Source organism: Octodon degus, unplaced genomic scaffold (assembly GCF_000260255.1).
Source record: "Octodon degus isolate 3935 unplaced genomic scaffold, OctDeg1.0 scaffold00026, whole genome shotgun sequence".
NCBI classification, from domain to species: domain Eukaryota; kingdom Metazoa; phylum Chordata; class Mammalia; order Rodentia; family Octodontidae; genus Octodon; species Octodon degus.
This window is the reverse complement of record NW_004524602.1, coordinates 12,567,972-12,589,627: the sequence shown is the minus strand read 5'-3', so window position 1 is coordinate 12,589,627 and position 21,656 is coordinate 12,567,972. Positions and strand designations below refer to the sequence as shown.

General features: G+C 54.8%; 3 protein-coding genes across 13 annotated transcripts in view; 2 read left to right on the top strand and 1 right to left on the bottom strand.

Annotated features, from left to right (window-relative positions):
• The window catches only part of Usp3 (ubiquitin specific peptidase 3), a 93,632-nt gene extending 82,098 nt beyond the window's left edge, over positions 1-11,534 (top strand). Inside the window, exons 9-14 of one of the 3 annotated variants that reach the window (XM_023712433.1) lie at positions 2,891-2,997; positions 3,116-3,196; positions 7,274-7,392; positions 7,646-7,759; positions 7,878-7,945; positions 10,348-11,534. In XM_023712433.1, the coding sequence (XP_023568201.1) occupies positions 2,891-2,997; positions 3,116-3,196; positions 7,274-7,392; positions 7,646-7,759; positions 7,878-7,945; positions 10,348-10,513 (655 nt within the window). In that variant the 3' untranslated portion in view covers positions 10,514-11,534. The remainder of the gene's footprint in view (positions 1-2,890; positions 2,998-3,115; positions 3,197-7,273; positions 7,393-7,645; positions 7,760-7,877; positions 7,946-10,347) is intronic. The other 2 variants (XM_023712432.1, XM_004628832.3) reach the window with 2 other exon arrangements.
• A 2,116-nt stretch (positions 11,535-13,650) lies between these two features.
• Positions 13,651-17,603, top strand: Fbxl22 (F-box and leucine rich repeat protein 22). Its single transcript, XM_004628949.3, has 2 exons — positions 13,651-14,420; positions 16,072-17,603. The coding sequence occupies exons 1-2, from the start codon at positions 13,840-13,842 to the stop codon at positions 16,403-16,405; spliced, it is 915 nt and encodes a 304-aa protein (XP_004629006.2). The 5' UTR covers positions 13,651-13,839; the 3' UTR covers positions 16,406-17,603.
• A 197-nt stretch (positions 17,604-17,800) lies between these two features.
• Herc1 (HECT and RLD domain containing E3 ubiquitin protein ligase family member 1) overlaps positions 17,801-21,656 on the bottom strand; it is a 205,579-nt gene continuing 201,723 nt past the window's right edge. For all 9 annotated transcript variants that reach the window (XM_004628831.3, XM_023712424.1, XM_023712425.1 and 6 more), the window contains exon 78: positions 17,801-20,220. In XM_004628831.3, coding sequence (XP_004628888.1) covers positions 20,035-20,220 — 186 coding nt within the window. In that variant the 3' untranslated portion in view covers positions 17,801-20,034. The remainder of the gene's footprint in view (positions 20,221-21,656) is intronic.

Here is a 21,656-nt window from a genome sequence, read left to right as displayed (position 1 = left end):
ACCCAGGACCACGTGTGCTGCACCCCTGAGCTACAGGCTGAGGCGTGTACCCAGGACCACGTGTGCTTCACCCCTGAGCTACATCCCTGGCATAACTTTATTTTTATACCAGAGTAATTACACATGTTCACTAGAACCAGAAGCTTGAGATACAGGGAATTTTCCTCAAGCTTTTTTTTATTAATGAAATTGAGGAATTTGCAAGTTTCAGATTTTTTCTTGCCTCTATGAACAAAACCTTTTGCGTGGCCTCCCCAAAACATCATTTGGGGCTAGAGCATTTATTTTGAGGAAGGCATAATTTTCTGATATATTAAGACTGGATTTTGGTCAAGTTTTCTTCTGCTCAAAACTGTGAAAAATGGTGAGTGTTGATGTGTATAGGAAGGGAATTTATAAGAAGACAAACTTCTCAAAGAGGAGAGAGTAATATGTACAGGTCAGGGTGGTATCACGTGGCAGCCCATAGATCTGGCTTAGACAGGGCAGCACTTCTGAGTGACAGTGCAGGCTCGCAGCTCAGTTGGCCTCGTCAGAGGAGGGCAGCCCTGTGTCCTCTGTTCACCTCGGGCGCATGCTCTGCTAGGTCTAGCAGCTGTGGTTCCAGGAGGGAATGGGTACAGCTTTTGACAGTAAAATTGCTTTCCCATCAGCACCAAACTGAAACTAGTATGAAGTGAAAACTTGTATTTGTATTTAGCAGAGCACATTCATTCATAAAGGACATTGGACTAGGCCCTGTCCAGGCAGTCTGTGGTGAGCACTGTGTGATGGGAGAGGGCGTGTTGATACTGTGTGCTGCCCAGGGCGCACCACACCCCGTGGGTCACGTTGTCTGATGCTGACAGGCTTTTCTGCATCAGTCCATAAATCCTCTCATGACTTTTTTTTTTTTTTCTCTCTCATGACTTTTTAAAAAGCAGTATTTAGGAACTCTTTCAGTTAGGATTTTTTTTTTTTTTGGCTCTGAATGCCTTCAGGGCTGGCTTGAGTTGTGGGGATTGAACCACAGTATCCTGAGCCTGACTGCTTTGCTGAAGCAGCCACTTAAAGAACTGAGCTAAGGGGCAGGCCCCCACTTTTTCAGTTAGGAATAGACAAAAATATAACATCAGTTGTTAAAAATGTTAATATTACTTGTATTTCCTTCAGTGTACTGGAGGAAGTAGCTCAGGATCTAAGGATATGTTCTAAAACTAGAAAGACATCCCCTATAAAAGATGTCTTTTCTGGTAGAAACTCTCCCACCCCTACTGAAACTGGTGGCTATGAAAGAATGGGAAAGTGTTCTTTTTAACATACAGAAAAGTGTTAGCATCAGTGTCAAAGGTCTCAGCAGTATATGAACCTAAGTAGTCACAATCTAAATGTGATCTGTACAGGGCCGAGGAGATGGCTCAGTAGAATAAGTGCTTGCCTGGCAAGCGCAAAGACCTGAGTTCAATCCCCAGTTCTCCCCCCCCCCCAAAAAAAAAGTCTAAATGTGTTATGCAAGTGTCAGACAAAATTACCTCTTCTGAGAAGTGATTATGAAGGAAGACTTCCTCTGAGTTTAAATGCCCTCCCTTTTAGGGAAGCAGCTGCCATCTTAAGGAAAGGCAGCTCTGAATATGAGCATCAGCTTAGGTTAGTTGTGGCCCCATTTCAGTTATTTTAGTTATGTTCTGTATGGTGCAGGTATAAACCTAAGACCTGGACTGGTCACTTGTTCCTGCTTTTCCCAGGTGGCTGCTGTTCTGCCCATGTACTAAGCCCAGTGTATCTTCCACACAGCCCTTCTAAAGATGATAAAAGCATCTTCGTTTCGCTGGAGGAGAGTCACTTTTCCAAATGGCGTTTCTCAGGGTGGTTCCTCTCCTTCCTCCTGTGGTGCTTTCACCGCAGTGGCTCACTTCCTGGCTCACAGGCAAGCACTTGTGACGTGCTGTGAAGACAGCAAACAGCGGAAGCCACCCCAGTGCCCACGATAGTATCTTGGTTAGATTAAGAGGAGGAGTGGTGTGGCTTTTGGGCCTCAGCTTCCTGTGTGCAAATGGGGTACCCTTCTAAGCTGCTGTAAGGATGGGTTCAGTAAGTGGGGAGCACACAGAATGGAGGCTGCATCTGTAACTGCTGTCCGGGTGGCCTCTGCCCTGATGGGGGGCGTGTTGCTCTAAGGTCTGTGGTGTGTCCATGCTGTGACACGTGTGCCACTGTCGGAGAATGAGGCGCAGGATCACAATGTGCACTCTTCCGAAAGCACCTCACACGTCCAGCTCACTTCCTCCTTGCACCAGGCCTGGGGTGTGCGCCCCAGTCCTATTACTTGCATTGGTTGGAACCGAGGCACCTGCAGTGCTGTGACACCAGGCTGTGGCTTTCTCATTGTTCTATGGTGGCATAGAAAATGATTTACATTATTGTTTTAGGTGAGCTTTTTGAGAAGGCTTGTCCACAGTAACACTAGCATTTCTCGAGGAGTAATAACTGATTATGTGTCTGATTTCATTATTGCCTCACATTCGCAGGCAAGTAGTCACAAGGATTCCTGTTCCATGAAGGCCTTAGAATGATTCCAATATAAAACAGTTCTTCTCTGAGGAGAATTTCAGGCAGGGGTCATCTTGCCACCCACGATCATATGCAGGACTGATGGGTGTCACACAGATGGCCGGAGTAAGTTACTTCTGGATAAACTGGTGGGACTAGAAGACAGGCTAGGGGAGGCCAGTAGCTTAGGCCTTGTATTGAGTACCCGTCTACCCAGCTCTGACACTTCTGTGACTTCAAATGTAAAGGACATGCCTGTTTCCCGGTAGGGGTACTGATAGGGGATTTGATGGTATTTTAGGCTTTTAATTGTCAGAGAAGTGATCATTACTGCAGTGTTCTCATGTGGTGGTCTCTTTAGAAATGGCGCGTCCACTGTTGTCACTGCTATATTCGGAGGTGTTCTCCAGAACGAGGTCAACTGCCTCATCTGTGGGACGGAGTCCAGGAAGTTTGATCCATTCTTAGGTAAGGTGCATTTGGCATGGGGGCTTTACTGTCTCGGGAATGATTTTAATGTTCCTTGGAAAGTTACATCAGAAAGGGAAAATTCTCTCATTTAACAGCTGTTTTCTTATTTCTTCAGACCTTTCATTAGATATCCCAAGTCAGTTCAGGAGTAAGCGCTCTAAGAACCAAGAAAATGGACCAGTTTGTTCATTACGAGGTAAAGATATTAATGTTTAGAATTCATTTTTTCCCTTTAAAAAGGTGAATAGATTTGTAAGCTCCATCAGTATGAGCTATGTGATTCGTATCCTTAATTAATGTGTTGTAATTTAACAAGCCAGACCAGAATGCATTTTTTCCTACCCCCAGAATTCCATTTAAGAATGTCTGCCTCAAGAGGTGAAGGTATTTCTTACCTTTTTCTTGTCAACATGGGGCTCAAAAGTGAAAATTTGTAACAAAAATTTTCTTAAACAAATGAAACAGTATTGATTTTATGCATAAGTACTTCTAGAGTCTAAGATACTAAGTAAGCACACTTAGCAAGGTTTTGTACATTATGAGGTCAGGTATGTGCTTTTGTATGAATAATAGTTCAGAGAGAAATCAATTGATGATTAAGCCCAAGATCTGCTTTTGATTTCAAGACCATTAAAATTCACAGGTACTTCGGGGGCTTTATACTATTTTTTTTTTTCCTGGATGAGTATTAGCTAGTTTAATCAAAGAAAAAGAGCTCATTTAAAACCTAAGGGAGAGGATTCAGGATGGCTGAATAGAGGCACCCAGCCTGCAGGTCTGCCATAGAGAACAAGGACCACAAGGAAGAACCCATGCTGATTCTGGAGCCATGTGGCGGGAAGCTAGCAGCAGGCAGAGTGAGAAAGGCCACCTTCTCAGAGGGCAAAGCAGACTGCACCCAGAGCCTTTTCCCAGGTGGAAGCGGGGAGGAACCTCATCCCACCCACAGAGCAGGGCCCGGGTGGGGCGAGGAGCACTGGGTCAGTTCTGCCTGCGTCACGTGCACAAGACACGGGCAGACCCCTCCCAGCCCTGGCACTGCTAGACCAACAAGCCAGTGACACCCAAGCCTCTTGCCACCTGTGCTGTCCTGCAGCTCTAGGACTGTGGCTCCCAGTGTCTTGTGGGACCAGGAACATTCACACCTATATCCTGTAGTCCCCGGACCACGGGAAGGGTTGCACACCTCGAGGAGTTTGGATTTCAATGTCACATACCCAAATGCTACTTGCACAGGCCCAGGGGACAGTCTTCTCCTCAGCCCTTGGACTGGAGGCTACGGAAGTTGGTGCCAAAAGCCACCATAGCAGCACTTGTCTCTTGGGCCCTAGACAAGGTACGGTCTGGGTCCCAGGCCTCCATGAGAGCAGCCAACAGCACTGAAAGCCATGGACCCCAGCTCCAGCTGTGCGCAATCCTGGGGACCTAGGGATGGTCACATACTGTCCTGTGGCTCTGAACTATGTGCTGCTGGTGCCGAAAGTAGAGGCATCTCACACATTCATCCTGGGGTCCCAGGAAAGGTCTCCTTCATGTCCCATGGCTGGCATCTGTGCTTTTCCTGGCAGTCCTGGGGGCAGCAAGCCCAGTGACACCTGACTGCAGCACTGTGGGACCAGAGGACACGAACTGTTGGCAGCCCAAGTCCTGTGCCGAGTCGGGCACTGCTGAGATCAAGCAGAGCTGAAGAGACCACGCAGAGGTGGTGCTTTGAGCTCTGTCACCAGAGAACCTGCCCAGTTTTCACTCTGTATCCTAGCTGCAGTAGAGAAGACTTCCTACCAAAGCAACTCCACAAAATTGAGAAAAGCAGCTGCTGTGCCAGGTGTGCACACAGGAGTGCAGGCACGGCAGGAAACATCCTTCCTGAGGAAAGTACTGGCTCTCTAGAAATGCTGTGAAGGAAATTATGAAATGCTTGAAAAAATTTTTAAATAATGATTCTTAAGGAAATTCAGCAAGATGTATAAGAATACAGATTGACAGTACAGAGAAATAACACCTTCACCGACCAGGAGCCTTCGAACTCAGTGGAGAGTTTCCAGAACACAGAAGAAGCAGCAGCAAAAGAGCGAATCTGTGAACTGTAGGACAGTTCTTTTGAAGTCAGGTAGAATAAAATGAAGCAAGCTGTTGAGACTTAGCAGACACTCACCAGCACACATCCGTTCTCCAGGTGGATCATGTAATGGGCCACAGTCTTGAGTCTCAGTAAATTAAAAACAAACTGTATAATGTATCTTCTCAGGCCATGGTGGAATAAGTCAAATTCAAGATGAGTAAGAATGGAAAATGTACAAATATAGTGTACAGAAGTTGAACAACATGCTCCTAAATGACCAGTGGATAACTGAAAAACTTAAAAGGGAAATCAATAAAAAACAGTACAGTAAATCAGAACAGAAGGAGTCTTGAGGAAAGCTTATATTAATATTTAAAAAAATAAAATAGGGGCCAGGAAGATGGCTCAGTGGAATAAGCGCTGTCCTGGCAAGCACAAGCGCCTGAGTTCAATCCCCAGTTCTGCCAAAAAATAAAATATATCAAATGCACAAGCTGATATACCTCAAGGATTTACAAAACCAGGAACGGACCATACCCAAAATGAGCGAATAAAGATCAGAGCACAAATAAAGTTTAAAGTAAGTACAAAAGATCAACAAAACGGGGGGTTTGCGAGGAGAAGAATTGACCTACTGGCTCTGAGCCGAATTCTGTGAGACACCTAAATGTAATTAGCAGGGGGTGCTACCACACACCTTGGCCCCGGCACCATGGGACTGAGCCCAGCCTGGGTGACCTAGTGAGACCCTGTCTCAAAATAAAAAATAAAATAGGGCTGAGCTGATGGAGCTCAGTGCAGAGGCTCCAGCATCAGTCCCCAGGCCCTAAAAATAAAACTAATTCCAGTTCTTAGAGGCTCACTCTGCTAGCAGCGCCCACACTCACCGCTTTTCCACGGGAGCCAGAGCAGCAGCTGTGTAGCTGTGTATGGAGGTGAGCCAGCTGGGAAAACCCCAGCGACCGGTGCAGCGGCACCACAAGAACCCCTTGCCCCCGCCGGCCTGGCTCCGTGGGGGGGGGCGTCGCCTATCTGGGGGCTAACGGTGGACAGTGCCCCTGCACTGTCTGAGCAGATACGGCGTGTCCTCTCTGCTGCAGAATTTCGGGTCCCTGCAGGCCTCCAACCTAAGTAGATAAGAAACCAGAATTCTGCACCTTTGGAAAAGAAACTCCCTCCAGAAGTGCCCAAGATGCTGCAACACGAATTTGCCTTCAGAAGTGACCTGTCGTCTAAATTTAGACAGCTTTAGGAGTACAAAGGATGAGGAGCCCAAGGTCCTGCGGAGCTGCCCTGAGCCCGGCGTGGGGCCAGGCAATTGCGGATTCCCACAGCCGTGAGGACCAAGGGAACCGCCTGCAGTCTCTGGCCCTCTGGCCCTAAGGAGGCAGGCATTGCCCAGCGCTCCTCGGCGGGAAGGAATTTTACCTGGCTCCAGCTCTGAGCCGCTCCGGCTGCAGCCCTGGGGGTTGCTACAAATGAAAGAAATGGGAAGAGAAAAGCTCTGCTGTTGCCCAACTCAGGGGCACAACCTGAGAGGCCTGGAGAGAAACCACCGTGCACAGATCCCACACAGCCCCTGCTCATTTGCCACAGCTTTATTTACAAAGCCAGTAGCTGGCTGTCCTGGCTCAGGAGTGGCTTACCATGCCCCAGGTCACACAGTGCAGTCCACAGACAACACCACACAACATGGTGTGGCTGTGGTTTACAGTGTGTAGTCTGGAGCAAGGGTTGGCGGGAGGTTAGGTGATCAGCTTTACCTAATCTAGTTTATGTCTAAATGTTATGACTGTGGAAATGATTGGTCCAGATTTGACCTTCATTTTTTTATAAGCCTGGGGTTTTCTCTGTAGCGTCGCACATTGAGAGAAGCGCGGGCTGGGCACGTAGCTTAGTGCGAGAGCCCCACCTGGCCCGTTGCAGAGCCTGGGCTCCAGCCTCCTTCCTGCACAGAGGAGCCAGGGCTCGTGGAGCCGGGCTCTCACCAGGAGTGTTCTCTCAGTAACTGCAGCAAAGCCAGCCAGGTCTCCCCATTGCCCGAGGCCGGGTGCCCTGAGGGCGGTTTGCTGTCCTGCGGGGCTCTGCGGGGCTCTTCCAGGCAGCGGTATTCTGTCCCTGGCTTGCCCCCGAGGCAGGGCGGGCCTCTGCTCAGCTCAGGCTGCTTGGCAGCGCCGTCTGCTCACGCAGCCCAAATCCCTTCGGTTTCAGACTGTCTTCGCAGTTTCACTGACTTAGAAGAACTCGACGAGACAGAGTTGTACATGTGCCACAAGTGCAGAAAGAAGCAGAAGTCCACAAAAAAGTTCTGGATTCAGAAACTGCCCAAGGTAAGGGCTGCCTTTCAAATGAGGGTGCAGTTTCAAAGGAAGGGCCCACTGATGAGAAAAGGTAACTTTCTAAGTGGAGAGCAGCCGTGAGCTGCTCGGGGCTCCAGGGTGTTCAGGGCGGGCGCAGCCCCGGGGAGCCCCGGGAGGCGTGTGCGGCTGCAGCAGCACCCCCAGGACAACACCTGCGCGCTGCCTGCCGCGTGGTGCTGGGCACGTGAGGTGCTCGCTCGGCCTCCATCCCGTCTGCCATCAGGTGCTGTGCTTACATCTGAAGAGGTTTCACTGGACAGCATACTTAAGAAACAAAGTGGACACCTACGTAGAGTTCCCCCTGAGAGGCCTGGACATGAAATGCTACTTACTCGAGGTAAGCGCAGCGGCCACGTCTCAGCACAGCGGGTGGAGGCCACGGCGGCAGGTGACGCTCATGCCGTTGGCCTCTGCTCCTGATCCACTTCTGGGGCCGCCTTGGGGTTGTTCCGTAGCCCGAGAACAGTGGCCCCGAGAGCTGCCTGTACGACCTTGCGGCGGTGGTGGTGCACCATGGCTCCGGGTGAGTACCCCGAGCTCGAGATCGGAAGCCCAGCGCCACAGTCCACATTCTCCCTACGCGCCCGAGAAATGGACTTGGATCCATTAAAGCAGATGAAGTGTTTCTAGGAGGACGTGGCAGCAGCAGAGAAGGCGCCCGCGCAAAGCCACACGCAGCTCACGTGTGCTCCGCGGGGAGTAGCCAGCCCACCTGGCCACAGTACCCCGAGTTCTCTTACCCCAGGGTTATCTTCCTCGCCAGCTGAGATTTGGTTTTCTGGTTTTTTTTTTTTTTTTTTCTTGACCGGGGATTGAACTCAGGACCTTGAGAGTGCATGCAAAATCCTTTGTATTTATTCTTTCTTACTTCACCCGATAATTGTTTTTTTTTTTTTTTTTTTTTTTTTTTTGCTCCGAATGCCTTCAGGGCAGGTTTGGCTGGCTTGAGTTGTGGGGCTCGAACCACAGCAACCTGAGCCTGACTGCTTTGTTGAAGCAGCCACTTAAAAAGCTGAGCTAAGGGGCAGGCCCCCACTAGCTGAGATTTAGATAGGCGACAAATAGAGCAGTATTTAAAATAGCCTACTCCTGTTGTCACTTTTGAGACGCCTTGATACCTTGTCCACGACTTTCCCTGCAAGTCCATGCTAGGTGCAGGGGGCTTCGGGCCTGTGGCGGGGCCTCCGCCCACACCCACAGCAGGAATCTTTTCCCTCACACTTGGGGGACACTGTTCCCTGTGGGGTTTCAGAGGGCAGGGCTGACATGGCCGACTGTCACTTGTTCACAGGCATCCTTGATTTTTTCTGGAAGTCTGCAGTCCCCTCTAACTTTGCGCACAGAGTATCTCTGCTTGGTAGCTGGTACAGGCACTTGCAGCTTGGAGTCTTCAGCTGACAGAAATTTGTATTCTCCGTTTTTCTCTCCTGGAATCCAGCAAATTGAGTGCATTTCCCAGAGCAGCTCCTCATATCCAAGCTGAGCACGAATTTGCTCCACCCACCCCTCCTTTGTGGTGCTGGGGACCAAGCCCCAGGCCTCCTCCCCGTCAGCCTAGGCTCCCCAGCTTCCCTGAACCATATAAAGGCCACCACAGTCTTTTCCTACTAATTTTACGTTACCAGTATTTTGAAACCATTGCTATTAACTGGAAGGGTTAAGGGTTCTGCTTGGTTTTCTGCATGAAATTCTCCAGTTAGCTGCTTTATTTGTCCTCCCGAGCAGTTGTCATTCGTGCTATTGCTTTCTCCTCAAGAACCTGCTTTTTGATCGCTTATTTAGAATCAGAATACAGTGACACCGTGGCTTACAAACTTAATTTGTTTCATGATTGGAAAAATCACGGCCATGGTCACATCCAAAACCTGATATACAGTTTGCAAATAAAAACATTTTGCCAGATGCTCTTGTTCATGAACTGAGGCACCATTTTAGTGGAAGGGGAAGGCTGACCTTTACTGGTAAACAAGGGCTTTTCTATCAACCATAAAGGCCCCTCGCCCACCCACCTCGCCCTTTATGTATTTAGTACAGGGTCTCACTACACTGTACTGTGTACAGTGGCCAGGTGGGCTGAGGTTTTATTCACGTCAGCCCTGCCCTCTGTAACCCCAGAGGGAACAGTGGCCACCAAGTGTGAGGGAAAAGATTCCTGCTGTGGGCCAGAGACCAGATGGGACTTGTAGTGAGCCGTCCTGTTTTTCAGCCTCCCAAGCACTGGGATTATAGGTGCGCAGCGCCACCACATCCAGTGTCATTCGCCATCTCAGCGCCCCCCGGAGGTGGGGCTGGCACAGCACACCGGGAATCGAACTCCCCACCCCTGCATCTGCCTAAGCAGGCGCTTTAATCTACTGAGCTATCTGGCCGGCCCCCTCACTCTTGACAGGAGGGTGGGCTCTGGGTACCATGTCAGCATTCTTGCCCCAAGCACCTAGGACCTGTTTCCATGGAGGCCAACTAGTTTAAGCTCAGGGTCCCCGTGTCCCTCTCCCAATGCAGATTGTGGTAGGAAATATGTACTGCGTTCCCATATCCCTGAGCTATGTGACATAGCTGTGTTTGGCTCTTCCACTAACCCTGTGCCATGTGCTTTGTGGGTTCTAGAAAATCCCGCTCCTCATCAGTTGCCAGTCCTTTCCTGTTTGCCATCTCCAGCATCTCTCTTCTCTCTGGTGGGGTTGGAGGGCAGCGGGCACTTAGTCACCTGGCGAGAGCCAAGCCTCTAGGAGAGTGGCAGTGAGTCCAAGGCACACACGCCGCGGCAGGCTGCTCGTGTCAGCCAGTGCTCCACAAGGTGTGGCATCACTGTCCAGAATTTGTTCTTTAATCACAGTGCATGCTGGAATGTTCCACAGATGGAAGTTGCCTGGATCGTCCATGACTCCTGCAGTCGCTGCCTCTGACCGCTGGCTTTCTCCACAGGGTCGGCTCTGGGCATTACACCGCCTACGCAGGGCACGAGGGCCGCTGGTTCCACTTCAATGACAGCACTGTGACGCTGACGGACGAGGAGACCGTGGGGAAGGCGAAGGCCTACATCCTTTTCTACGTGGAGCGCCAGGCCAAAGCCGGATCAGACAAACTTTAATACCTCTCTAAATCATTATTCATCAACCCTACCGGACAGACATTTCCAATTTTCCATAAATACTTGATCCAAGATTTAATTTCATCGTGCACTTTCAGTTTCCGGCTCTGGACTTAGTGTTGTTGATGGTAGTGACTTACTGAACATGGGCACCAACTAATTTTTTGTTGTTGTTCTACCAGAAAACCTCAGCAGATGTTTTGATTTGCTGCTTTAGTTGTAATAATTCAGTTTTTATATGTAGTTTCAAGAACTTAGTTCTATTTGACTTTTGTATTAATGTTTTCAGCTCTCACAGAGGCCCATTTACATCCATGCTTTCGTTACTCACGCGCTGAAAGTGAGGGGCGCTCCGGGGTGTGCAGGGGTCCAGGGCTGCCTCTGTGCCCACACCCGGGTGGCTCCCCACCCAGGTCGCAGCGCACAGGGTGGTGCCGGGAGGTTGCCTGGTGCCCTCGGTGCCCATGGGCTGTACAGGGGCGAGGGCAGCGCAGCTCTTCATCAGCACTAACAATAAACTTGCGGTTCAGTTGTGACCTGCACTGCCAATCCTAGAGTCACTGTTCCAGGGGCGTCAGCCAACTCGGGAGTGGTTTTGTACTTCGCGGGTAGATGGTAAGAGAAGCCGGGCCAAGATGCGGTGTTCACCAAGTCCCGAGGCTCAGCAGCGCGGCCTGGTGTCCCTGGAGGCCCTAGCTCGCCGGGTCCTCGTCCTTCAGCGTCACTGAGCCCCGCTTCCTCGGGGCTAGGCAGGTTGAGCTGTGACCCTGCATGCTGTCACCTCCACGTCACTCTGGTGTCTGTGGACTAACAGCTGTCTTCGGTTTGTCCCAAGAGTACAGCAAGTTAAAAATATTCTCACTTCCACAGGCAGTTTATGTTTTGGAACCCAGCAACTGGCTTGCTAACATCCCTGGCAAGAACAGCTCTGAGCAGTACTCGGATTTAACTAAAATTGAGATTTGGACCCAGATTTGAAGGCAGCTGTGATTCTCGCCAGCATCCCAGAAAACCCTTCCTCTCAGGGTGGGGGTGGCGGCGACCTTACCTACAAGCAGTGCAGAGCAGCGGCAGCCTGTGCTGTCCTTGTCCCGTATCTCCAGTGAGCCAGGCAAGCAGACTTCTTGTCATCTTGTTTTATCTGTTTTTTTAATGACTCCGCAGCAGGTGCAGAGGCAGCTCACAAGTCCCGCCTTTTCTTTGGGCAGCGCATCTACTGGGTAAGTGGTGGAATGTGGAAGGGACCCGCGGCAGCCGCCACCTTTGCCACCTCTGATAAGGTGGCCGCCTGTGCCCAGTTCTCCAGTCCCACTGGCCGCGTCTCCGGTGCTCGGCACGCTCAGGGCGGAGCGGTCGTGGCGTTCAGACGCTCCTGGCCAGCGCGGCTTGGAGCCCTCGCTCCAGGGAAGGGCGCTGTGCCACGCTGGGCTCCTGTAGCTCACCCCCGGGCTCTGAAGAACACGAAGTAGGAGGTGTGGGTTTCCCATGATCCGGTCTCATGCACAGGGATGTTAGCAAACCTAACCGACCCCGACCGTGGCCCCTCCGCCCCCGCGGCCTCGCGCCTTGCTGGGAGGGCGGATGGCTGCACCTGCCAGCATTCACACGCGGGTCTCTGGCCTTTGGATGGGCGACTGGTGGAGTTGAGGCTGTCTTTTTTTTTTTACTAAGGGGACCTCACTGCAGACTGGCCTGCTTTGTCGGGAAAAGCAGTCTTCAGACATGCCAAAGAGGAACACATTTCTGCAGCTTGCTTTTTTTTTTTTTGCAACGGGATCTTGCTGTATAGTTCAGGCTGGTCCTGCGCTCATGCTAGCCGTGAATCCCGCCTCAGCCTCCCGAGTCCTGGGAGTACAGCACACGCGGATTCTGTAGCGATTTGGTTGCTTACCTTTGCTTGGGCCACAGTGTGAGCTGCGTGAGGAAGACGAGCCGGGCCGGGGCTCGCGCCCCCGACGCTGCGGTAAATGTGCCTGCTTGCTTTCAGTCTCTAGCTGCAGAACCATCTCACAGCTGTGTTCCCCCACTTTGCGCTCTGTGGGGCACGGTGACTCCCCAAGACCTCCCACAAAGGCAAGAGTTGAAGCTGTTTACGGTGACACAAATCTCTCCGTGGCAGAAAAACCTTTGCGTATCCGCTGTGTTCCTCTCAGTGTACGGTGGTGACGAATGTCATAGAATGAAACCAGCGGAACTCCTGGGCCTGGGTCTCCCGCCCCACAGGGAATGGCAGTCTGTTCTGAGGGGTGCGCTCCGCGGTGACTCCTGCACACCCTGGACAGGCTCCTGGAGGTCGCTGGCTCGTCTCTGGCAAGGAACCGACCTTCCCGAGGCCCGGCCCTTTCTGCGCGCCCTGCCTGACCCGCCCCGGGGTCAGTGTCATCTCATCCCAGGTCCCTTCTCCTACCTCGTATGTTTCTGAACTCCCAGGGAGCCAAGCCCGCAATGCTGCTCCAGCCCCCGCTGTGACCTCTGCAGCCACCCTCGGGCAGCGCGGGGCAGGTGGCAGGGGCTGCAGTGGTCCCGCGCCCTGACGCATGGCCATTGGAAGCCTTTCCCCGGGAGCCAAGAGCCTAAGGCCCAGGTGCTGCCTACAGAGCGGCTGAGACGGGGCCAAGGCTCGTGCCTCAGGGTCGCTCCCGGTCACTTCCTGCCACTCTCAACGGCATCGGAGGGACGAGGTCACACAGAGCTTTGCTGTCCTCCTGGGGACCAGGCCGTGCCCTGCAGTGGGACAGCTCAGAGCGCTTGGCTCTGTCCTTTGAGTTCTAAGACAAAGCGCCCCCTACAGGCCCCTGGCAAGCTGCCTCAAGGTTAAGGAGGACGCACCGCTCCTTTCCACCCCAGAGCGGCCACCTCAAGATGTCACTCCACCAGAAAACAAGACTTTCAATCCAGGCCTCAGAGCCGACTGCCCGGCTCACGGTCCCCCAGTGAAACCACGGCCAGAGGTAGATGTTCATGGCAGACCCAGGGACACAGTCACCGGGTTGGTGGCCTCAGGGTTTGCACCAGAGAGCCCGCAGTGACACCTCTGGGACACCTCACCTGCCTAGTGAGGTGTCTGCGAGAGGGTGGGGGGCCCGGGCTTCTCCTGGAGGGACTGGAGGGCACCCCGGACCCCTCGGGCACTACGTGCCCTTGCCCATCCTGCCGCAGGGGAAAGTCGAGGCCAACAAAGTACACGTGTAACACAGGCGAATACACAGGAAGGCCTCGGAAAGATAAGCTGCACGCTTTCTGGAAGCTGCTACAGGGAAAACCGGGGCAGTCTGAGAGGTCAAGGCAACAGCTTCGCGCGTGGATGGCAGTGGGCTACGCCGGCGATGCCCAGAGCGGACCGGCTGCAGGCAGACCTTTTAAGGAAGCCCGGCTTCCCCGCCAGACAGGCCTTGAGGCCCTCTGCACAGGAGCCCCAGCGCAGACCGCTGCACGGCTGTCTAGAGCCTGGCGTTCTGTGTCCCTCCTTCAGCACCAGTTGTTGGCCAAAAATAAACACCATTCCTCAACCATATATGTCCACTGGCTGGGCCGGGAGCACACGGGCGGGTCGGCCGTTGGGTGCGCTCAGCATGCACATCACCCAGCTCAACCACGAGTGCCTGCTGCACCTCTTCTCCTTCCTGGACAAGGACAGCAGGAGGAGCCTGGCCGGGACCTGCACCCAGCTCCATGCCGTGTTTGAAGACCCTGCGCTCTGGCCCCTGCTGCACTTCCGCTCCCTGGCCGAGCTGAAGAAGGACAACTTCCGGCTGGGTCCGGCGCTGCGCAGCCTGTCCATCTGCTGGCACTCCAGCCGCGTGCAGGTGTGCAGTGTCGAGGACTGGCTCAAGAGCGCCCTCCAGAGGAGCCTCTGCAGCCGGCATGAGAGCCTGGTCAGTGATTTTCTCCTCCAGGTGTGCGACAGGTAGGCCGCCTTGCCTCGAAGGCCGGGGTTGGGCGGGGGCACGGAAGCACAAACTACGGGACCAAGATGGCTCAGGATGCCTCAGACGTGGTCAGAGGCAGATGGCCAGGTCCTGCAAACTGCAGCAACCAGGACATGGGTAAAATCTTTCAGAGAAAACACTGCTGACCCTTCTCCCAGCCTCAGTCCTGGAGCCGGGGCACCAGCTGTCCCTGCCCTGTGGACAGCTGCGCTCCCCGGCAGCGCTGAGTACTGGGTAGACCCGTCCAGCTGGACCTGCTTTTCACTGCTCCCCCATGCAGCAATCTACCTCACCCTATGGGCAAGCCCTCAGGCCGGCTGTCTCTGTGGTCACAGCAGGCACCAGCTCTGCTGCTGTGGGGACCTCGGGTGCCCAATTTAACAGCTGCTGTTTGCTGGTCTGGCCGTGACAGGAGCCGGAGGAAACAGCGGAGTTTTGCTGGTTTGTTCTTCCTCCTTAGGGCTGGGCCAAGACTAGGCCTGACCATTTCGGAGGGTCGCTGAGTTCAGACTGAAGGAGCCAGCCCATCCTAACTAAAAGAATCAGGGTTGCTTCCCCCAGCAGGCGAGGTGGGAAGCCACGACGGAAATTAGGGAGGACAAGACACTTCTGCAGGAGCAGCGGCTGAGCCTTAGCTCAGTGGCCAAGGCTCAAATGGGAGGGCTCTTAACTCAGAGCAGGAGCATCATAGGTCCAGAGCAGAAACTGACGCTGGGGCGGGGATGGGGTGGGGCTCTCTTGGTTCCTCCGGCCTTAATGTCATAACTACTCTGGAGGTAACCATTCCCGACCTGGACAGATGAAATGGCCCAGACAGATTCGGATAATTAACTCATCAGGAGCACTGCAAGTCTGAGCTCACTCTAGGCAATTCACTGATCCCGCAAGGCCCTGTCTAAAAATATGAAAGGGTGAGGGCTAGAGACGGATCAGTGCAGAGACCTTGGATTCAGTCCCCCGTCCATCACCACCAACGGAACAAGGTGGCAGACAAGCCACCAGAGCTCTGGGGCACGTCTCCATTCACATAAACTGGCGAGCAGAGGGGCAATGCGCTAGGGAAGGCGTGCGAGCGAGGGGAAGGGGGAGCAGGGAGCCTGTGTCTGAGCTCCTCCCTCCCTGCCGCCCGCCCTTCCCTAGCCAGGTGCAGTCAAGGCCTCACGAGGCTGAGCGGCTGCGACCTCATTCAGTCCAGGCCCAGGAGGCCTTGCTGCAGGCTCCGCCCTACAGACCCCGCAAAGGTCAGGGGCAAGGTCACTCTGCAAATCAAATCTAACTGCTTAAGATGCCAGCTACCTGAGTGTCTCTCACTGTCCGCCACCTGCATCTGGCGGCCCTGGGTTCGGGATCTCTCCAGCCTGGTGTCTCAGAGGAGCCACTAACCACGCAAGCCAGCCGGGCTGAAACCTAGGAAACCGCTCTGGCCAAGCGGTCACCAGGCCCCACGCCCCCAGAGGGGGCCGGAGGCGGGTGTTGTGCCTCCAGGAACCGCACCTCCCCAACCCCGGTGGGGGCCAGGCAGGGCTGCCAGGCAGGGCTGCCAAGCCCCACAGATGGGGACGCAGGTGTAGGGGCAGAGAGCAGGGAACTGCTCCTCAGGGCGGCCAGATCACCGCGCTCTCCCCGTAGGTGCCCCAACTTGACATCCGTCACGCTGTCGGGCTGTGGCCACGTCACCGACGACTGCCTGGCGCGCCTGCTTCGCTGCTGTCCGCGCCTGCGCACGCTGCGCCTGGAGAACTGCGCGCGAGTCACCAACCGCACTCTGGTCGCCGTGGCCGCGCACGGGCGCGCGCTGCAGACGCTGCACGTCGACTTCTGCCGCAACGTGAGCGCCGCGGGCCTGCGCCGCCTGCGCGCCGCCCGCCCCCGCCTGGCCCTGCGCGCCGAGCACAGCGCGGCCATGATTCCCGACCGGCTCCCGCGCGCGCCCGCCGGCCTGTGCACGCCGCGGTGGCGCTAAGCCCGAGCCCTCGGGGCGCGCGACTCCGGCTTCGTCTGCGCTACTGTGATTGTGCCTGCCTCGCGCGGCGAGCTTTTACGCGGAAGAAAACGCGAGTAAAGGACCGGGTGCTCACGATTCTCGTGTGGTTCTCGCTACCACCCCGACCCTTTCCGTCGGCTCCGCGTGCGCCCACGGTCCCGGGGCACGCGACGGACACACCAGCTTGCAGCCACCGTGGGGTGCCGGCGCCGCCCGGTCCACAAGTCCGAGTGCAGCCTCCCGTGTTTCCTACCCGTCCCGGAGAAGGCAAACATGGGTGGGCACAGGGGGATGTAAAAATAAGAGCAGTGAACCCGTTCAAGTCTTTTGATAAGAGAGCCCCTAACCCCCGGATAGTCAAGTGTAACTGCTGGCCTGGGGCACGCGCGTGGCCTCAACGTCCCACCTTCGGGAAAACCTCCCCACGACCTAGCCCCTGGTCGCAGGTACAGGGGCAACCCGCGACGAGCCCCTCCGTCCCGGCCAGGTGTTTCTTCCTTGGAAGGCGAGCTGTTTCCAATTTGCCCAGATGGGAAACAGCACGGAAAATGAGGCCTTGTGATCTCGGGGCCAGGAGTTTAGGCAGCGAGGTGCAGGGCTGGTGGGGAGGGGTGGGCCACAGCAAACCTAATCGGAGCCCCTGACGCCAGCGCCGCCGGGCTTTGCTGTCTTCACCTCCGTGTGCCTGCCCCCCAGCAGGTCCTGTCTGCTGTGTTGGTGGTCTAGCTTGGGAACAGCAGGATCCTGGCCTCAGCTCCACCGGCTTCTCCCTACTTTTAGCCCCGGCTAAGGTCATGCTTCCTTATCTGTGTGCAGTGGAAGCCAGAGGATAGAGTCCGTGAGGTTCTTACCGGCTCAGCAACGTTCGAAAGCAGGCCGCTTCACAAAATCCAGCCCGCAGAGGGGGCCCGCATCGTCCACAGCAGCTTTGCTCTAAACTCCGGGGGCCGTGCGTATCAAGATGAGTGTCCACAGAACCAAAGCCATGCTGACGCCCGCGCCCAGCATTGCCTCTCGGGCTCTAGGAAGCCTCGGGCAGGGGCGGGGGCTTTGCGCGCCCCCAGGTGGGCGCAGTTCACAGCACCAGGTGCGCCCTCCCGCGGCTCCTTCGCCGCTCTTACCTGGGCCAGGCTGACCTCATGGGAGTCAGGCCTGGGTGCGGGAAGACAGAAAACTGGCGGCAGCTTTGCTTCGGACAAGTTAGGGTCTTTGAGCCTCAACAACATGGGCCCAAAACCTTCCTGGTACAGTTAGAGGTGTATATGTACCCCTGCCTGGAAAGCTGAGCGGATGAAGGAACCTCAGGCCACAGAGGGCTAAAAAGGGGCCCAATGAGCGAGCTCTGGGAAGCAAGCTAGAGAGACGGGTTGTTTGTTTTTCTGTCTATGGGTTCAGGTCACAAAGTCAAAAATCGAGGACACAGGTCCCTCCAGAGAAGGGCAGGCACAGCCTGGCAGTGTCCCAGAGCCACCAGACACAGCCTGGGTGGTCTGCACTGCTCCTCTCCCTTCAGCCACAAGCCTTCCCCAGCTCCCGAGTGCCAAGTCTTCTCAATCTGTTTTGGCCAAGGCAGCCAAGGTCCCACGCCTCAGAATCAAGGTAGGGTGCCGTCACCGAAGGTTCATGGGTGTAGGTCAGAAGCCTCATGGTCCCAAGAAGCGGGCGGTGCTGGGGCTTGTTGTGCAGGGAGAGGCCAGGTTATGCACAGGCCCTGGTGGGGGCCTCAGGAGAGGGCTGAGCAGGCCCCAAGTCCTAATACTTCCCCTGCCTCTGCCTGGAGTGTGGCCTGCAGGCTTGCCTGACCCCTGGAGACAGGCCACTAGCAGCCCATGCTGTGATGTGACTGTGCTACAAGCGGCGGTCACAGCCAAAGGCTTCCTCTGGCAGAGGTGTGACACGCAGGCCAGAACAAAGCCCCACACTGGCAGATAACTGGGGGCCCTTGGAGCCCACACCTGGGGAAGAGACCCACACCAGGCCCCTTGAGTCCTTTGTGCTGGAATTCACGCCTACCCCTTCCCAGATCCTCGGAAGGCTGGAGCGTGCAGAAGTAGCAACACATTTCCAGCTATGAGATGTGAAAACACCACACAGCGCCAGCCTGCCGCGTGCTCCTGGTCAGACCACGCAGCCACGGGGCCAAGAGTAGAGCCACAGGGGCTGAGGCATTATTTCTGAGGTGACTGAAATCACCTCAGAGGCCACACAGTTGCATCAGACAACACTCTGCATACCCATAGCAAGCAGGATAAAGGGTGGCTTGTCACTAGGAAGCAGCCCAGTGGGCCTGAGGGGCCTCGCCTGCCCGTGTGACCCAGCTGCACTCAGACCTCTCTCTCTGAAGAGACACTGCATCCTGGTGCTGGGCCACGGCAGCCCCTGCCCACCCTGGAGCCAGTGCTTCCGGCCCAGAGCCCTTGGGCGCTGCTGTGGTGGACACCGCTGCCCAGAGCTGAGCCCCCTTTATCTCCGAGGCTGGGTCCTCCGAGACCCAGTCCCACTGAAGCCTTTTGTGCTGAACAGAGATGCCATCGTTCTCGGCGTTAGTATATACTATCTCCTCACCAGGAAGGCCAAGTCACATGACATTAATGGCTTGCAAAGCTGTTTTTCTTGTGGAAGAGGCTGGCACTGCATTTGGCTGTCAGTGAGGACCTTGCCCATGAGGCCCACTGGGAGCAGCGTGTGGCTCGACTTGGTGGGCAGAAGGGGCTGGTTGTAGCCTTGTCCCTGCTAAATGGGGTGGCTCTCAGTGACCCTCTCCTTATGGTGGCCCTTCCCAGCTCCGCACCAGCAGTGCTGCAGGGTGCACAGCTACAGTCGACCCTCACGGTCATTCTGCTGCGAGACGTCGTGTGCCTACTAGTGGACAGCCGTGCTTCCTGCCTGCCACTCACGGCCCTGGCAGAGGCAGCGCGCTGTTCGTGCCCTCTTCAGCCTGTCTGCCTGGGTCTTCTCACGTAGGGCGCCCACGTGGTGCTGGCTGTGCTCCTTTGGCCCAGGGCGCTGTCCCTGCACGAGGCGTGAGGCAGGCCTGAGGCTGGGCCTCCCCACGAGCTCGGGCACATGCTGAGTGGTAAAAGCCGTAGAGCAGAGCAGCCCAGGGCCAAGCTGTCCCTTGGGGAAGCACATGTGCCTCGCCACGGGAACCAACAGAGCAGCCACCCACGCTCTGACTCCTGAATCTGCTTTATTTCTCTGCATAAGGAACCCTGCACAGGCAATTCAAATTAAAACAAAATAAATATATGAATATTCATGTAAAACTGTCCTTTCTAATGAACAATTATACACAATGTACAATTCCGTGTTCACTGGGTGGGTTTACAAAAATGTATCATTCCCAACTAAAAATGCACCAAAATGGTTCCATGCAAACTTATCAAAAGTGACCAAAAATATGGAGGGAAAAACCTGACCAAGAGCACTTTGCTGTTGTTTTTGTACAATCACAGAAAAATAAAAACATCTAATTTCTGTCACCTTTAGAGTAACTAAGGTACTGTTTATCAAGTCGTTTATGTCCCTAGAGCATCTATGTAGTTACCATGATAGTACATCAACATCAACTCCAAGTGAATGTGACTGCCGTGGGGGCGCCACGCAGCTCAGTAGTCTGTGTCGGAGCCCTCGGCGTTGTCCACGTTCCTCGAGAGCATGTAGTTGTCCATGTCGATCGAGCGGCAGTTGTTGATGGCGTAGCGCAGGCGCTCGGCCATGACTAGCTGGCTAGAGTAGGGGGGCAGCCGCAGCTGGAAGAAGCAGGTCTGTGAGGTAGGCAGACTGTCGTAAGGCTGTGGAGAGACCCAGAGCGGTGACTGGGGTGCAGGGCTGCCATTAGCACCAGCCCAGGACAGGCCAGCCCTTCTGCCAGCTCCATAGGGGAACCCATGGAAGTGGCCTCATGTTCAGCTCGCGCGGAAGCAGTCAGGCCGTGGCAGGAAGGGCACGTGCTCTGCTGTCCTGTGGCCTCACGGCTTCTGCTCAACAGTTCTTCCTCCCCAGAGCCCACTGCTGTGAAGCACTTGCAGGGCAGCATGATGCCTGGCACAGAGTACACCCACCAGGAGGGCACAACCCCGAAGCCGGCCACAGGGAAGCCCACAGGCAGGCAGGGAGGGAGAAGCTGCGGTGCAGCTGCTGGGGAGCCACTGTCGCCTGTCCCCACTGTGCTCTGAGCCCGCACCCCTGTGGTAGCCAGCCTAAAGCATGAATGTGGGAGGAGCACTCAGCTAAAACTTTTGGCCCCTAAAATGACAGCTAGGATAACTATAGGCACAAAGGTGCTGAGGAGATTGTGAAGGTAAAAAAATACGCGCTTCTGACACAGGATGCAAAATCTGTGTCCAACAAGACAGACGGAAATGGCCACTGCTAGGGAGGACTGCATGGCGCTCCTGTCACTCCCCGAAAACCACCACTTCCGAGCTATCTGTCATTCTAGTGATGAGATGATACGGTGAGGAAAAAATTTAAATATTAGTTTTAACAAAGGACCTGCCCTCCCTTGCTCAGCTCCCTCTTAAAGGTGCCCTCCCTTCAGGAGCAGCCAGAAGCCTCCGGGTTCCAGGGCCCGTGAGGACTGAGCGCCAGTGCAGACATGCGGGAAACAGTGTGCAACGGAGCCCACAGTGTGGACCGGGAGAGTCTGCGAGCCACATGGCAACAGCCACAGGGCCGCTTCTCTGGGGCTGCCCAGCCAGCGGAGCAGCACAGCAGGGACAGGAGGGAGCCATTCCTCCTCCCAGCCCGCCCGTGTGTGTGCGCGATGTGGGAGGGGCTCAGGCGTTAGCTACCACCAGCACCAGCGACCAGAAAGCACCCGAAGTGGCTGCTGAACAGCGGCCATTTCCACTGGTGCCTTGGGTGGAACGTTTCTGTATCTACGTCAGAATTTGGTGTTATTCTTTGCTTTAGCCTCACAATCCACTGTGAACACTCTGCTGTTTTGCCTGTGGGCGTCACAGCTCATTTTCAGCACCCCTCCCTCATCCAGCAGATGCTGAGACCTGCAGGAAGGTCTGCATGAGGCACCTCACTTTCCTGACACAGAGTTTTGGAGAACTCCTCCAGTGTGCGCCGGAATCACTGCACCAGGCCTGCACACTCTCATTGGAGCGGGGCTCAGAAAGGGGTGGGGACTGCAGGAGCCAAGGCTGGGAGGGAAGTCGACCTAGGTCTGCCTTCAGAGGCCTTTTCACAGGCCTGCACACTCTCATTGGAGGGGGGC

Excerpts from the sequence above, each read along its gene's own strand:
- Fbxl22 (XM_004628949.3), top strand. The coding sequence starts at position 13,840 with ATGCCCAGAGCGGACCGGCTGCAGGCAGACCTTTTAAGGAAGCCCGGC. Across the intron at positions 14,421-16,071 it reads CTCCTCCAGGTGTGCGACAG|GTGCCCCAACTTGACATCCG; the intron begins GTAGGCCGCCTT and ends CTCTCCCCGTAG.